This window comes from Acomys minous (genome assembly GCF_964271855.1).
Source record: "Acomys minous genome assembly, chromosome: 6".
In the NCBI taxonomy this organism is placed as follows: Eukaryota; Metazoa; Chordata; class Mammalia; order Rodentia; family Muridae; genus Acomys; species Acomys minous.
The window spans coordinates 20849063-20863770 of record NC_140487.1 but is presented as its reverse complement, the minus strand read 5'-3'; the positions used below and the strand labels follow the sequence as shown (position 1 = coordinate 20863770).

Here is a 14708-nt window from a genome sequence, read left to right as displayed (position 1 = left end):
GCTGGGAATTGAACTCAGGTCCTCTTCAAGAGCAGCCAGTGCTCCTAACTTCTGAGCCACCTCTCAGGCTCCTATACTTGTCTTTTAGTCATTAATTTTGGTATGTAAAAGCAATAAACCTGTGTTTAGATAAATTGAACAGTGGAGAGAAATATAAAGCATGAAGTTTCCCCTTTACATGTGGTTTATTTGTTTATAGTAACAGGAATATTGGTTATATTAATTTTTTATATAAGCAATTTAATTTATACTACATACAGAACACAAATTATTTTGATGTATAGATGCTTTGGTTTATATACTTGCATTTTTTACAAAAATGCACTCTTACTAATCAATGTCTCTGATACTTTGTTTTACAAATAGTATTTTATTAGTACCTATCTATGAATATTACATATGTATTTAAATAACAGTAAGTCCGTATATGTGTAACTAAGTGAAACCCTGTGTCTGTCTATTAAGAATTATATACAAAATTATATATAATATATACAACATATATTAAGAAATATATTCATAGAAGAAACTGAAGAGATGGTTCAGTTGATAATGCTTGCCACCCAGACATGTGGCCCCAAGGGTTGATTCCCAGCATCCAAGTAAAGGCTGGTCATGGTGACATATATGTGATCACAGGGCTGGGGGCTGGGCAGGTTGAGTGAATACAGGCGTATCTCTGGAGCTCAGTGGCCAGCCTATCCAGCCAAGCTGGTGACCTCCATGTTCAGTGATCCACACTATCTGAATAGAGAAGGTGGAGAGCAACTGAAGACACTTGACATCAGTATCTGGCATCCACATGTACACACAGGCAAAAGGAGCAATCAGGGCAACACTGCTGTGTGATTAAAAGAGCAAACTAGTAACACAGACAAATGATTTGCGTGGATTTATGTAATGAACCCATACAGCAGGAAATTGAGTAAACTATACAAATATAACTATGAATCTCTAGGACAAGCCATCAACAGGTCAAAGAAGATGATACGAGCTACCTAATCATATCTATAGAGAGCAAAGATACCAGATTATTTAGAGGTATACACATGATTTTAGGTTGTAAATAGAAATGGCAAAGTTGGCTGTCTGGGGCCAAGGGGGGTCAGGAAATGGCACTGGGAAAAAGCAGGGAGATTCGATTCTATACGTTACAGTGGAGGGAAGGATAGCAACAGGCCGCTCTGCCGACTTCTACCGACACTCTACGCCTAGGACACACGTAGTCTGGATTTCACCTGTCATAAGCACTGAACATACAAAGTTAATGGGTACTCTTTTAGCATTCAAGAAACTCCAAAGAACTGATTCTTTTTTAAAAAGTGAAAAGCAGACCGAGGAAATCAGCTCTCCGTTCCCTGGACAGGAGGTTGATCTGATGTGAAAGGGAGAGCAGGTTCACCAGTGATCAGAGAGATGAGATGCACCTCACTCGTGCACTGTGGGTACAGCTGCGCATCCCTGCACACCATGAAGCTCCCTGAGCGTTGTCTCTGCCAGACCATAAATGACAAGCTTCCTATGGGTGCCTGCGAACACGGAAACCCAGCCTACCCTGTGGTCCACAGCACTTGGTGACTTGTGGTCAGCATTGGGGTTCTTCAGGACCACTCTCCTGGGTTTCCTTGCCTCAGCCTGTCAGCTGCTAGAGTCACCTTTCAAAGACCGGGCCTGCACACAGCTAGCTCTTCGGAGACTGCCTATAAGGCAGACACTGAGTGCTCGCAGCGCAGAGCACTAGTGGTAGCAAGAACATTCTGTGAGGCCCACTGAGCAATCAGACGAGATTGTCATGTTGGTGAACAGCTTAGCTTGACTGTGATGTTGAGTTCCTTCCAAAAGAATTAGTGGGTTAAAAACTTTCATCAATTAATGCATAGTTTAAATCCTGTGATAAGACCTTCATAGAGCCAGACTTCCAGTAAGCTCTGCGTCTGCTCCTAAGCGCACACAGGCCATTGTTGGGAGAAGCCCAAAGCAGAAGCTCAGTCTTTGGAGCTGCTGATGCTTGGAGCCCCATCGTGTGAGTCTGCCTTATAGGGCAGGGTTGTTGTTTGGCTTGTTGTATTTAGTTGTTTGCAGTGCTGGAGATTGAGAGCAGAGCCGTGCAGAGGCCAGGCGAGCATTCTGCCTTTGTATCCTCATCTTGCATCTTGCTATGACAATCAGAGAGTGATCTCTGACCCATGAAGACTCAGGGTGGACTTGAAAAAGCAGCTCCGTCTTCAGTCTGGGTTTACTCTGCCTTTTCCTTCTAACTGATGACTGTTTTGAAGTTGGCAGAAGAGTACTATGCAGATGTGAAGTGTGCTTCATGAGCCCTTGGCAGTAACACGGCAGGAGAATGACAACTTCTCCATTTCCACAGTGCTGCCTTGTTTGCACTGTGTCTCCTTTGAAATTAACTGGGACCATAGAAGAGGGACAGGTCATTTCTTCTCTGGAGACCAAGATCTTGGGCTTTCCCTTCTTCACTTCTCCTGAGCTGACCAGACTGCTGGGTAACTGAACAGAGCAGTTCACTGGAAGTTTCTGTAGTACTAGCTTTGTCAACAGACAACTGCTGTATCATACTGTCTTGATTGGAGTTTCTAGTGGTGAATCAAAAACCCTGACCAAAAGCAACTTGGGGAGGGAAGGGTTTATGTCAAATAACAGTGCATTGTCAGGGCACTGACAGGGAAGTCAGGGCAAGAGATGTAGGACACGCATCTAGAGACAGGAACTGATGCACGTGCTATGGAGGAGTGCTACTCACTGGCTTACAATCAATGCTATCTCCCAAACTCCTACAAAACAGCCCACCAAGCTCTCAACAGCAATGGCGTTCCTTCCACAGTCCTCCCAAAACCAACACGGACGGGTCTGTCACAGCAATACCTCATCCAGATGTAGTCACGGTGACAAGACTAACTTTCACATTCTAACTGACACCATGAGACTGGCGTTGGCACTTCATTTTTTTTTTCCTTTTTCCTTGTTAAAAGGCAGTGTAGGTGGTGGTGGCACACACCTTTAATCCCAGCACTTGGGAGGCAGAGGCAGGCGGATCTCTGTGAGTTCGAGAGCAGCCTGGTCTACAGAGTGAGCTCCAGGACAGCCAAGGCTACACAGAAAACCCTCTCTCGAAAAACGAAACAAAACAAAACAAAAAACCAGTTTGTAGCCTAGAGTTTCCCTTGCCTTCGTGTTCATTCCCATTTATTCCCGTGTTCACTGCACAGTTGCAAAGGGCCTAATCTGCACCTAGATGTGTCTTCGGTGATAATCACAAGTGCGTTCCTTCCCTCAGCGGGCTCCGTGCTAGCGTCTGCATCCGCCATACCCTCTTCTGCGTGTTCTCAGGGTTAGGGTCTTGTGTGTGCTTCTGCTGTTCACGTTCATTCTATCCCCTCTCCCTGCCCCCAGGCTTGTTTTGTGGCATACTTGTCCTCTCTGGGACCCCTTGTCCCCCCACAATCAACGTGTAGGAAAGCACTTCGCTTTTTTGGCATTCTCTTCTCAGGTCTCCACACCGTGGAAGATGTCACACAGAGACCTCTCACCCACTGGCCCAAGGAATTAGGGTTCTGGACTTCAGGTTACCAGATCCCCAATTTCAGTAATATACACACATCTGATCAGGTTCAGAATGTTGGCTCATGCTTCTAAAACTTTGAAAACATCCCATACCAAAATAGTACTTCCCTGGCTTACTTTGGGAGGATCCGCTGACTCATTCACAGACATCCTTCATTGCGTTCTCTCCTAGGTGGAGGATTCAAAAATGAGAAGCTACTCAGTGGTCATCGAACTAGAATCAGATTAACTGTGTACGCAGAGTGTGCAATGGTGTGCTGACACCTGCCCCTTGCACTAATGCTTTCTCACATGCCTCAGGGTTTCCAGCCAGTTCCCAATAAACAGACCTGAGTGTCATTCAAACATAAAGAAATCCCATGCTCCCTTGCAATGAGATCACCAAGGCTGATCCAACAGAGGCCAGTGGAATGGTATGTTCCTTCATTGAAATAAAACTCCTGAGCATAAGGTTCTGCAGCTCCTTGCATTCCTTGCTGTCTGAGACAGATGCACTCACTGAGCTGGCCCTAAGAATTCTGGTGTGGCTAACCTCTGGCTCCCTCGGGGTATGGCCTTTAGCCATCACTGGCTTCTCAGGGAAAGAACTAAAGGGGCTTTGTGGTGCTCCCAGGTACAGACTGGACTTCATGTTTACATGAAGTCTTGGCTAGCATTGCACCCAGCATAAATTTCACCTCCTTAATTTGGGCCTGGGCTACGTACGCCACATTCCACGGTGGTTTTCTCTATTACTCCTGCCCCTGTCCCTTTGTGTAGAATGACTGACTTAGTAGTCAAGTGTGTGGCAATGTCTTCTTACTTATCTTATTCCCTTTGGTCTTGCTGGTTTCTCAGAAAGAGCATGGCAAATAACTAGTGTTTGGCAAGTGCCTGGATGCATGTCTAAATTTGTCCCTTTACAGTCACCCAGATGGGCTTTCCAGCCAAACCCAACAGCCACCTGTTTTGCCAGGGAAGTCTTACTAGAATGCAGTCACAGTTTTTCAGCCATACAGCATCCCTTCAAGCTGTCATGGAACAGCAGGGTGATTAACATCTTCCTAACATAAAATGTAAAATATTGACTCTCTGGCCCATTGTGGGGGTGGGGGACAAAGGGGAAAGGAGGTACAGTGGGGAAGGGGAGCATCTTCCTGATTGCTGGCCTAGAAGTGTGCTTCATCTCACTCACCACTGATTTATGAACTCTGGAGATGGCTTAGTCACTGGTTGCAAGTGGACTTTCAGACTGTTGAGTTACAAAGGTAGTTAATATGACCCGTGTTTTATTGCAACTCTAAGGAGAGCCCTCTGGTTACCCTACTGGAATTAGGAGTTCTCTGAGTGTGTCCATGCCTCAATTGCATGTCATCATTTTCCCTCGTATTTGAGGAACATCAATAGAAATGGAGACAGGAGGAATCCCACGAGCTCTGCCTAACTGAGTTACCTGTAACTGAATGACAGTTAACTTAGCAGACTCAAAAATGGTGTTCCCTCCAGAGGGTTGTAAAACAGGATTCTGGACCATAATAGGCAAGGAAATGCTCCCTTTCTGCTGCTACATCCTTAGACTCAGATTTTATTTCTAGAATTACATAGCAATGAAGCTTCATCCAGTCAATATTAACTGCAGTAAATTAAGATTCACTATCAATTTTCTACTCAACTGTAAAGGTTAATATTCCAAAATTCTGTGTGACCTTTAGCACACTGCCAGTCATGCAGCACTTTCAGAAACTTTTGTGGAGTTAATATCATCCTAACTAGAACACAGCTTTTCAAAATCTTTACATAATTCCTTTCTTTTTTATATATATTTTATTATTTTTCTTTTTTACATATACATTTATATTATTACACATATATACAATAAGCTACATTCAGCAAGAAGAACCACAAAATAATCAGGAATTATATAAATATTACATTCATAGTGTTTTTGCTATTGGTACTTGGCAACCTTGGAGAAAACATCTTTCCTATCCTGATAAGTGTAAAATTCTGAATGAAAATCAGTATCTATCATATTTCATCTCTATTAACTTAAGACATCTCTCTAGATCTAAAAACATCTTAACCCCTAAACAACTAAGCTTAATTATAAGACTAAACTATCTGGTCTTGAACCCCATCAGAGACTTGAGAAGAAATAAAGCTTAATTACCTGAGTGAACCAGAAGTGCAAGTTAGCAGCTTCCAAAATTAAAAAATGACAGAGACAGTCTACTGCCTGAACAGTCACCCAAAACTCTCTATAACACAGGAGCATCATCTTTAGCCTTCTAGCCCAATATATCTGACAGACATATTTGAGACAGGAACTATTGAGGACTTGCTTACCCTGTCTTGGCAGAGTTTGGCCATTGACTCTGCCTGCATCCAAAGCTCGCCCATTTTTAGGCAGAATTCTATCTGTGGTAGAAACAAGGACATTTTGCCCAGGGGCTGGTTTGTAACATTTGAAGCCATCTCCATAAGGAGGTTCTTTGATGCTCATTATCTTCTTTGATGTAGGCTGCATGTTGCCAGTAGTTAACCTGTCTTATTGTCAAAGAATTGTTAAAATAATAAAATAAAAACATCTTTAAATGCCAGGTCTCTGAGGATTTTGAAGACCTTATCTATTTTACCTTATCTATCTATAGAATCATATTTGTCTATTAAACCTAGTATGTATATTCTTGTGACAAAAATAGACTAGTAATTGACATGACCAGGAGTTGATCAACTAACAATTAACTTGTATTACTTAATTATCCTCAACAGACTACAATAACACTTTCAAAGTATTGGAAGTAAACCTTGTATTATAATTGACTTGTATGGGTACAATACCTCATATTAGAGTAGAAATATATATAACGTATGTGAAGAAAATATTAAATTTGAATTCTATACCAATGTATCAAAATTAAACTTTTCATCAATATACAAAATTCTATAATGATGAATTAAAAATAACTTTATTTGTAAGTAACAATTAAGGGCTTAAGTTGAGGAGTAGATTATATAATCTACTTTTTGTCCTATCATCCTTATATATTTCTATATTCCCCCTTCTTTCTTTTCAACCCCTATCTCTATACCTAAGAAAGAAAGATAAAGTAAAAGAGTGACATCCCAGAGTCCAACCTTGTTTTCTCTCTAAATAAGACCAATAATAACTTATAACCAATTACCATTGAAAATAAACATCTATAGCCCAAGAAAGCAACCAAAAACCTACCCAACCCTGAGGCATCATGCTCTTAAGGTTTCTTCTGGCTCATTTGGGATGAATAATATCTTTGTAGGGGCCCAAATAAAATTGGGGGAAATGGTTAAATAAGCTAGGAATAGCATTTGAGGTCCAGTTTCTAAATGTTGAGAAATTCCAGGCTTAATAGAGGTCCTGTTTGGAACAATCTGAAATGCTGGAGCAATTGGGATTGGGAGCTTTCTTTGAAGCTGTCCTGGGAGCTGTCCTGTTCTGATGAGGAACAGCAATTGAAGCACTTGGGGATGGAGCATGAAGGATGCAGGATGTCATCATCCAGCATGCTGAGAGGAATGAATCCTGTCACATCTGATCCAGTGTCAGTGTCCAGTTCTTTTGTTCTGAAACCATATAATTTCTCATAAGCATTATACAGTCCTAAAATTATAAATGTACGAGGTATGTATGATACACAGAACAATTAAGGCTGGTTCTCTGCCCTTCGTATGATCAGAAGAAAGACATCTATAAATCTTCATTCATGCCATACGAAGAATGGCATCTAATAATAAGTCACAGGAATTACATAACCAACAAGAAGCATTGTGTATGCATGGGCATTCATGTCTCAACCAGTCTCAGACCTGTTCCTGTGTAGTGGGATTAGAAATATATGTTACCTGCTTGTTCTGCAGTTTGAATTATTTACATCGTGATTGTAACTCCCTCCCTCATCCCCTCTTTCTCCCTCCCCTAGTCCTCAGAAAAGGGAACCCTCTTCCCTAATATCTGAATTCAGCCTATCAAATCTCATCTGTAGTACCTGTATTCTCTTCCTCTGTAGCCTGGCAAGGCAGCCCCACCAGGGGGAAGTCATCAATGTTGGGGGGCCAGAGTACACATCTGAAATATTTCCTACTCCCCATATTGTGGGACCCACAAGGAAACTGTGCTGCCTATCTACTACATCTGAGCAGAGGGTCTAGGTCCACATCATACATGGTCCTTGGTTAGTGCATCAGTCTCTGTATTGTAGTGTGGTTATCCTGTATTATATGGGTAATATCCACTTATAAGTGAGTTATACCATACCTGTCTTTCTGGGTCTGGATTACCTCACTCAGGATGATCTTTTCTAGTTCTATCATTTGCCTGAAAATTCCAAGATTTCCTTATTTTTAAAAGCTGAGTAGTATTCCTTTGTGTAAATGTACCACAGTTTCTTTATCCATTCTTCGGCTGAGGGAAATTTAGGGTTTTTTCCAGATTCTGTCTATTACAAATAAATCTGGTATGAGCATAGTGGAGCAATGTCCTTGTTGTATGGTGGAACATCTTTCAGGTATATGCCTAGGAGTGCTATTGCTGGGTCTTGGGGTAGAATTATCCTCAATTTACTAAGAAAGTGCCAGATTAATTTCCAAAGTGGTTGTACAAGTTTGCACTCCCACCAGCATTGGAGGAGTGTTCCCCTGGCTCCACATCCTCACCAGCATGTGCTGTCACCTGAGTTTTTTATCTTAACCATTTGGACAGGTGTAAGATGGAATCTCAGAGTTTTTTTGATTTGCATTTCCCTGATGGTTAGGGATGTTGAACATTTCTTTATATGTTTCTCAGCCATTCGATATTCCTCTGTTTAGAATTCTCTGTCTAACTCTGTACCCCATATTTTAATATTTGTTTTGGTGGTGTTTAATTCTTGAGGTCTTTATATATTTTGGATATTAGCCCTTTGTCAGATGTAGGAAAGATCTTTTCCCAGTCTGTAGACTGCCATTTTCTTCTGTTGATTGTGTCCTTTGACTTCCAGAAGCTTTTCAGTTTCATGAGGTCCCACTTATTTATTGTTGATCTGAGAGCCTGAGACGTTGGTGTTCTATTCAGGAAGTTGTCTCCTGTGCCAATGCATTCAAGTCTCTTCCCTACTTTTCTTCTAACAGATTTAGTGTGTCTCATTTTATGTTGAGGTCTTTAATTGACTTGGACTTTAGTTTTGTGCAGGCTGAAAAATATAGATCTATTTTCATTTTTCTACATGTAGCCATCCAGTTAGACCAGCACCATTTGCTGGAGATGCTATCCTTTTTCCACTATATGGATTTGGCTTTTTTGTCAAAACTCAGATGTCCATAGGTATGTGAGTTTATCTCTGGATCTTTGATTTGATTCTACTGATCAATCAGCCTCTTTCTATGCCAGTACCATGCTGTTCTTATTACTGTTGATCTATAGTACAACTTGGGATCACAGATGGAGATCCCCCCAGATGATCTTTCATTGTTCATGATTGTTTTAGCAATTCTTAGGTTCTGTTTTGCCATATGAAGTTGAGAATTGATCTTTCAAGCTCTGTAAAGAATTATGTAGGAATTTTGATGGGAATTGCATTGAATCTTAAGATTGCTTTTGGTATGATGGCCATTTTTTTTCACATTTTAAAAGTATTATTTTTTATTACCTAAACATTTTTATATTTTTACATATATATTTAATTATTACACATATATACAATAAACTACCTATAGCAAGAAGAACCATGACACAATCAGGAATTATATAAATGTTACATTGTTAGTATTTTCACTATTTGTATTTGGCAGCCTTGAAGAAAATATCTTTCCTATCTTGGGTGTGTCTAAAATTCTGAAGTTGGCTATTTTTACTATGTTGATCCTCTCAATCCCTGAGCATGGGAGATCTTTCTTTCTTCTGATATCTTCTTCACTCTCTTTCTTTATGTAATTTTATGTTACTTGTGGCTATTGAAGTGTAGTTTCCCTAATTTCTTTCTCAGCCCATTTGTCATTTGTAAACAGCAGGGCTACTGGTTTTTTTTTTTCCTTTTGAGTTGATTTTGTATCACGCCACCTTCCTGAAGGTGTTTATCAGCTGTGGGAGTTCCTTGGTAGAATTTTTTGGGGTCACTGATGTATAATCTCATGTCATCCACAAACAGTGATAGTTTTATATCCCCTTGATCGTCTTATTGCTCTAGTTATGACTTCAAGTACTATGTTGAAGAGATAAGGAGAGAGTGGACAGCCTTGTCTTACCCCTGATTTCAGCACAGTTCCTTTTATTGCTATATTTCACGAGACCTCTTGAGTTTAGGTAGAAATACTGTGTCATTGCTGAGAATAAAGAAGTACATGCTGTTATGTTTGGTAACTTCACACAGGAAATGCAACTAAAGTCACCGTCCAAGGACTTTAAAAAGAAGAAAAGGTGGGTAAGAAAGTTTGGAAGGTAGAGTGCTGATGTGAGCAGACACACACAGAGATTCAAAGAAATGGGCTATCTCAGTGGCTGAAGTGAGACTAGGTGTAAAAGCAAGTAGGTTTTGTCTGTCTATGGCTCTACACATTAAGTATCTTAGATACCTTACCTTATTACTAGGGAACCACAGGCTATTCTGAGAAGATAATAAAAGTAGAAGGACTGTGAGCATGGGGGAACTGAATGGGAAGACCCGCAGCACGGTGCTTGTGAAAAGGAAACAGAGGCAGACTGATACAAGAGCCATGAAACTTGTGGTGATTAGATGGTACTGAGAAGAAAGGAAGCCAACACAGGACTTGTGGCTTCAGAACACACGTTTTTATCACAAAAAGAATATAAGACATTTTTATGGGAAATGTGATTAAGTTCTATTTAAATAGAGGAGGCTCTGAGTTCAGGAGAGAAGCCTGGACATTTCCATCATATCAGAAGGAACAATCAAGTGTCTCATTGAGCAGATGACATCCAGGAAGGACTTTAGGACTCGGGTGTCAGGAGACTATGTAGTTTGGAAAACAAGAGGCAACTTGCTGCAGCTTAAAGCTGAAGTGCTTAATCTGAATGCCTAAACTGATTGGTCACAGAAGTCGTATCGGGACATTTCTAAAACCTAATGGACATCTTACATAACGCTAAATAAATAAAAATGCAAAAATATAAGGTTTGCCTCTCCTTAGCGCATGCCAACCCTGTGTTGAGTTTTATGGAGTCCTAATGTTCTAACATATATTTAAAAATAATTTAAATGATTTAAATGGTAAGGGGCACTATTCTTTACTCTTTCTTCATTTCAGTGTTCCTTGAAACATGCCTTGGCAAATGTGTGAGATAATGATGCAAGGTTGCCTAGCAGCAAGCTCTGTGATGGCAGGATCAAGGTTTTAGTCCTAAGATGTCCAAATAACTTACAACACTAACAGGTTCCAGAGTCTCTAGGAACATTGTCTCAGCTGTCCATCTCACCACTCATTAAAACCTCTCCCAGCTACCCATGATCCAGGAAATAATTAAGCAGGCTTCTTTTCACTTTGCACTGTTCTAGCGCTTAAGAGTTCTTTAGGATTGATATGGGAGAATTCATCTCATTTGTTTCTTTGGCTTCTATTATGAGAAAATTGAAAACCTGCTTTTTTAAAAGTATCTATTAGCAAAACCCCCCTAGAAAGTGTCTGGTTTCTAAGTGGAGATGTGTCACACCTATGGCTGTTCAATCCAGTTGCTGAAAGAATAATGATGCAAAAATTCATAATAAGCATTTGAAGCAAGAAGTGGATTTTTGACACAGGCATATATCTAACTCTTGTATTTCATCATGCACACTTAAAAGAATTATTGTAATCTGCTGAGAACTATTAACCAACAGTATGAAGAACTCATAGCGAGGAATCTGTGGAGCATCTGTCCATGTGCTGCGCTACTTTAAGAGCTTTGGGGCTGCACTTTTGAACTGGAACTATGTGTACTGGTGTCTATTTAGATATGTGCCCAGAAGTAAACAAAAACCAAAAACAAATAACCTGTGAGGTTCACTGAACAATGTCTTAGGATGTCTGTTTTCTATATATTCCATACCACAATACCTAGACGTTAAAAAGACAAAACAAAACAAAACCTAAGCTAAAGGCCAACACTAGCAATTAAGAAGAACGTTTGCACACATACACACATCCGATTTAAAATACTATCTGTCTATTATCCTGGATGATTGAATATGCTGAAATGTGGCATACAACACTCTGCTGCAGACCTTCACCTGTCTTGTCAAAGGTGTGATACATGCTACTGGTAGAAGCTGGCCCCACTTTCAAACTGAACCCCATTCTTAAAGCCTTTCTTCCCATTGACATCATTTCTAGTGTCCTCTTCCCCACGGTTGCTACCCTGCAAAGTACCAGCATCATCCATGGAGGTGCGATTCAGTCAGCTCCAAGTCCTTGGAAGACTGGGGTATCTTTGGTGTCATGGTAGGCCAGACAGTTGTCTTCCAACTAGCTCTTAAAAAGCAACATCAAAAGATGTATTTGTCTTCTGCTTAAGAAGGTTCCCACAGCTTCTGCCTTACCCTGTACCAGAATTGGCTATGGCCCACTAGTATGGAGGAGCTTAGAAGGGAAATCTTCATTTTCAGAGGCTCTCTGAAGCTTCTAGACCTTAACAGGTAATGTTTTCTGCTTGGATTTGAGACTCAACGGTTTCTTCCGAATGCATAAAAACCTAAAACATAAAAGCTGTGGAAGACGGAGCTCAGGCCATGAAATGCCTTGAGTAGGAGCCAGAGATAGGGCCAAGTCACCCCTACACCAGCCTTGAAGTAGAAGTATTTATTCTTGCTCATTTCATTCATCCCCATGTGTGTGAAGCTGCCAACCTCCCACTTTGCTGAATGTTCTCCATTATGGATGAGGGTTGTTGTTGTTGTTGTTGTTGTTTTTCTATCTTTTGGACAGGGCAACCATTATATTCTTATACATTGAAGGGTTTAGGCAAAACCATTGGATTCAGAGATATACTGACTTTTGATTTGTGCCTTAAAATATAAAAATAACTGATCTTTTTCCCGTGTATCTATGTCCTAGATGATGCCAATTGTCCTAAATCACTAAGAGCATCTAGTTCATTCGTGGTACAAGGAGGAAAGATTAAGCAGAAATTTGTCGATCTGGGGTAAGCACTGACGTCTGGAAAAGTAGTTCTCCATAAGGGAAGATTAAAGGGGGTGCTACCTTTCTCTGTCTGACTGTATGCTGTTATTGTAGGACGCCTTTGCGAAGGAGTCCCAACAAGGGGAAGAAATGGAAAGAAAAAGAAAAGGAAGCCAGTAGGTTTTCTGCAGGTAGCAGGTACGGGTGGGTGATTACAAATATACATTTCTTTCTTTAGCTAATTCTGTGTCTCTCTTCTACTGCTAAGTAAGGTCAGTCAGTGGTCAGTGTATCTAACCCAAGTGATGGTACCAGAGTTGTGCTGAGAGGAAAATTGCACCATTATTTTATGGCTACCTTCAGTTACAGCTTTGACCACATCCACTGGTCACTAACTGCAGAATTAGAGATATGTGAAATTTCCTTAAGTACTAACTTAAATGCATCTCTGTGGTCTTTCAGATACATTTTAGGTTTGTTTGATTGTTGGGTTGTTTGTTTTGTTTTGCTGGCCTGGCTATTCACAATGTTAACTAATTCCTTTTCTCTCGCCACTTCCTCATCTAATGGAGTGATTCTACATTGGGCACTATTCTGGCATTCTACATTTATGTAACAATGGCCACCATCTCTTTCTGAATTCAGCTGTTTAGTGAACTTGTCTTTCAGTAAGGATTTTTTTTTTTGAAAGAGAACTTAGTTTTGAACAGCATATTGTCAGGTTTTCTCAGTTCTGTTCTGAAGTTATGTAATTTAACCTAGATTTATGTAAGGAGACAATAAATCATAAAGCTCTGAAACCCATATGTCTGGGATTGAATCTCATTTCTCCTACTTCCTGCTTTTAAATCTTGGCTCAGTTGTTCAGCCATCTCTCCAGCGCTTGTTCAGCCATCTCTACCTGTTTTCTCATATGAAATCTCATAGGAATGTGATAATGGCTCTTAACTTATAAGGCTAATGTGAGGATTAAATAAGATCACATACAAAGTATTGCAAATGCTCTCTTGGTGCATAGGTGGTATTCAACAATGATATTAATGATGATAATTGTTACTGTTATTACTTATTACTTACAAAGTGGCTTTACATTTACCATCTTAATTAAATCCTTTGAATAATCTTGGGAAGGCAGATAGCAGTTATATTTAGTTATTTTCCCTAGGTTGGACAGGGGTCAGTGAGGACCATAATGGAGCATCACCTCCTGTCTAGACACCTCTCCAACACACCATGCCAACCCTGCTTCCCAATGCATCTAATGATGACAACATGTCTTTACAGAGTGTGGGGATAATAGTCACTCTGAGTGCTGCTCAGTGCCACAGACTAAGGAAGAAACACAAAATCCTAAGAGACAAAAAGGTCACTTAGAGGTCACTTGCCCACATCATGGGTTATCCACTGTGGTTTCCTCATATGTCCTATGCCTTGTCAATAGTCTTTGGTAAGAAACTGGGATTGGGAGTGAAAAGAGAGAATTCCAGATTAAATCAGTTTTGCTAGTCTGATTTTCATTTGTGTTCTACAGTGGATAAAGGGTAGAATGCACTCCATATTTCGAGAGAATCTCAAGACCACTAAGTACATGTGAGACTTGTACATGTACATGTGAGACATGTAATAAGCAACTCAGAAGTAATTTAACTCTGAATTTTTAAAGTAAGAAGTATAAAAATACCTGTTTTGTACCTTAAAACTAATCACTATTGGCCATACTCAGAAAAATAATGAAGCCACTTCCCGGAGAGCAGATGCTGAGCACAGCCATAGTGCAGGGAATCTGCCTATGAGAGGATGCTACCCCTCCTTTGATAGTTCAGCAGCAGAGCAGTCTTGCCCTCTTACTTTCATTGCTCAACCCAAGAGAAACTTAAGCACAGAAGCCTGTAGAAGAGAGAGTGTTTGAGTTACAGGTGAAAATCAAGCTGCATAAATGGTGTTGGTGGGTGCTGGTTGTATTATAGGAAAAGTCATAGTGAATTGGAGATGGTGTCCAGTACCCTGGTTATCACAGTTATGGC

The 14708-nt window shown here is 40.5% G+C and overlaps 1 protein-coding gene across 11 annotated transcripts in view; it reads left to right on the top strand.

Annotated features, from left to right (window-relative positions):
- PPP1R9A (protein phosphatase 1 regulatory subunit 9A) overlaps positions 1 to 14708 on the top strand; it is a 293927-nt gene that overhangs the window by 262293 nt on the left and 16926 nt on the right. For 4 of the 11 annotated variants that reach the window (XM_084785938.1, XM_084785937.1, XM_084785940.1 and 1 more), the window contains 2 exons: positions 12619 to 12706; positions 12799 to 12882. The exons of 5 other annotated variants lie outside the window; for them this stretch is intronic. In XM_084785938.1, coding sequence (XP_084642064.1) covers positions 12619 to 12706; positions 12799 to 12882 — 172 coding nt within the window. Of the gene's footprint in view, positions 1 to 12618; positions 12707 to 12798; positions 12889 to 14708 lie in introns of all 11 variants that reach the window. 2 more of the 11 variants (XM_084785939.1, XM_084785941.1) reach the window with 2 other exon arrangements.